Here is a 2263-nt window from a genome sequence, read left to right as displayed (position 1 = left end):
AAAATAGTAATATAAATAATTAACAATAAAAATTACCATAAACGTCTGTAACGCCATTCATAGTAAAATCATTATGCAGTTGTATATTTAAAATATATTACAGAATGGTATGGAAAATAGAGAATTCTACAGATGGTATTCAATGGAGACTGATATCAATTAAAATATAAAATAATAAGATGTACAAATTCGAAAGCAAAGCGCTAAACTGGTGCGCTGGATAATAGAAAACTATTGCAAATACAGAGAAAGAATGCTTCGTTTCCTGCTAGGGTTTATGGTGGAGAGCTGATCCTCAACGTTGGATAAGCACAGAGCGGAACTTGCCTTGGAATCGTCACTCCACACGCTTCCGTCATATCCAGCTTGGACGGATCACCTTCAACTCTCCAATCGAAAGTGTGCACCAACTGAGCCAGTGCGAGCTCAATAGTGGGAATAGCCAATGAAGCCCCTGGGCATCCTCTCCTTCCTGCCCCAAACGGTATCATGCTGAAGTCTGATTGGTCCGTTAAATTGATATATTGGTCTTCCATAAATCTCTCTGGCTTGAATTCAGAAGCATCTGGTCCCCACACATTGGGATCCCTTCCTATGGCCCACAAGCTTACCATTACCATAGTTTTCTTAGGGATATAGTATCCTCCTACCGTCACTGCCTCTACAGATTCGTGAGGAATCGATAGCGGCGCCGGTGGGTATAATCGAAGAGTCTCTTTCACCACACAGTGAAGGTATCTCATGGTTTCCAGATTCGACTCCTTTACATTACCATGTTGACCAACGACCGATTCGATTTCTTCATACAATTTCTTCATTACATTGGGATGCCTGAGCAGCTCACTCATTCCCCATTCTAATATAGTTGATGTCGTCTCCGCGCCAGCACCGAACATATCCTGCACAAATACAAATCCAATTAGTTGAAAATAATGTATAATATATATCAAATGGCAAAAACCGAAGGAACATACAAGAACGACAGCCTTGATGGTTTCCCGTGTAATTTTGGTGTCGGTCTCAGCCAAATGGAGCAGCACATCCACGAAGTCTTCAACATGAGGCTTTGCTTCTCCCTCTTTCTGGCCATTGGAGGCCGTGGCCATGAGATGATTAACGTTAACATGGTCGTCTATTATTTTCTCCGCAAATTCATTGAATGTTTTATCAATTTTCTTCATCCGCCGCTTGGTACCTTGCAAATCAAGCCAATCCAAACACGGAATGAAGTCTCCAATGTTGAACTCTCCCACCGTAGCTGCCAACTCTATCAACAGCTCTTTAAACCCTTTGAAATCACCACCCAAATCGTCGTCAGAAAATTTCCTCTTCACCAGCATTCGCCAAACTATATTAGAGGTGAGAGTAGTGACGGCCTTACTCACATTCACCCCCATTCGTCCGTCCTCACTCTCCTTGCAAATTGAACGGATCATCGCAGACACCTCTTCCTCTCGCACACCCTTGAAGGACTCGATTCTTTTGGCGGTGAACAGTTCTAACACACATATTCTTCTCATTTGCCTCCAGTGATCTCCATACGGAGCAAAGATCACATCTTCAAAATTGAAAAACATTAATCTCCCAGAGGCTCTTAGAGGTCTGCTGGCAAAGATCAAATCATGAGTTTTCAGAAAATGTTTGGCTATCTCAGAAGAAGAAACTACGACAGTAGGGACTGAGCCCAAGCGGAGAAACAAAATGGGACCATATTTGTCAGCAAGGCCTTTAAAAAAGCGATGAGCGGGGAGTCTGAGTTGGTGGAGGTTTCCGACGATGGGCCATGGATAGGGTCCTGGGGGAAATCTCACACTAAACCTTCTCTTTTGCAATAAGCATATGAAGAAGAAAAAGAAGAAGGTACAAAGAATAGCTGCTGTGGCAGCCCCCCTGCCAAGTACTGTTAATGTTACAGGCAGAGAGACAGACGGGCGCAAATTATGAAAAGCCATATTGCACTCTATGGATGGAAAGGAAGACGAATCTGCTATATATAGCATTCACATTACATAAAATAATAAAATATTGCCAACTATGCCGTGGATTCCACGGGATCAATAATCGAATTTGTATCAGATTTCCATTAGAATATAGCTTGATATTTTCGACAGGATAAAAGATTTTGATATCCGAGGTTCCTTTAATTCGTTTCTTTTCATGATGCAGTTTCAGCAGTGTTCAATTTTCCTTCGTAGTTTTGCATGGTGTGTCTGGTATAAGTAGCTATCCATTTGCCCGCAGGTTTCGTACAATCCAAAATGGT

At 42.0% G+C, this 2263-nt stretch overlaps 1 protein-coding gene across 1 annotated transcript; it reads right to left on the bottom strand.

The window, feature by feature from the left end:
• Positions 1 to 236: 236 nt before the first annotated feature.
• LOC149252139 (cytochrome P450 750A1-like) lies at positions 237 to 1970 on the bottom strand. Its single transcript, XM_089459649.1, has 2 exons — positions 975 to 1970; positions 237 to 899 (listed from the first exon to the last, which is right to left on the bottom strand). Exons 1-2 carry the CDS (start codon positions 1950 to 1952, stop codon positions 276 to 278), a joined length of 1602 nt encoding a protein of 533 aa, XP_089315775.1. The 5' UTR covers positions 1953 to 1970; the 3' UTR covers positions 237 to 275.
• Positions 1971 to 2263: the final 293 nt, after the last annotated feature.

This window comes from Pinus tabuliformis, chromosome 7 (assembly GCF_031772625.1).
Source record: "Pinus tabuliformis cultivar Carrire ecotype Pingquan chromosome 7, CPIR1, whole genome shotgun sequence".
Lineage (NCBI taxonomy): Eukaryota > Viridiplantae > Streptophyta > Pinopsida > Pinales > Pinaceae > Pinus > Pinus tabuliformis.
Note: the sequence above shows the minus strand (reverse complement) of the source record. Positions and strands in the feature narration are given on the sequence as shown.

Excerpts from the sequence above, each read along its gene's own strand:
- LOC149252139 (XM_089459649.1), bottom strand. The coding sequence starts at position 1,952 with ATGGCTTTTCATAATTTGCGCCCGTCTGTCTCTCTGCCTGTAACATTA. Across the intron at positions 900-974 it reads CCATCAAGGCTGTCGTTCTT|GATATGTTCGGTGCTGGCGC; the intron begins GTATGTTCCTTC and ends GTATTTGTGCAG.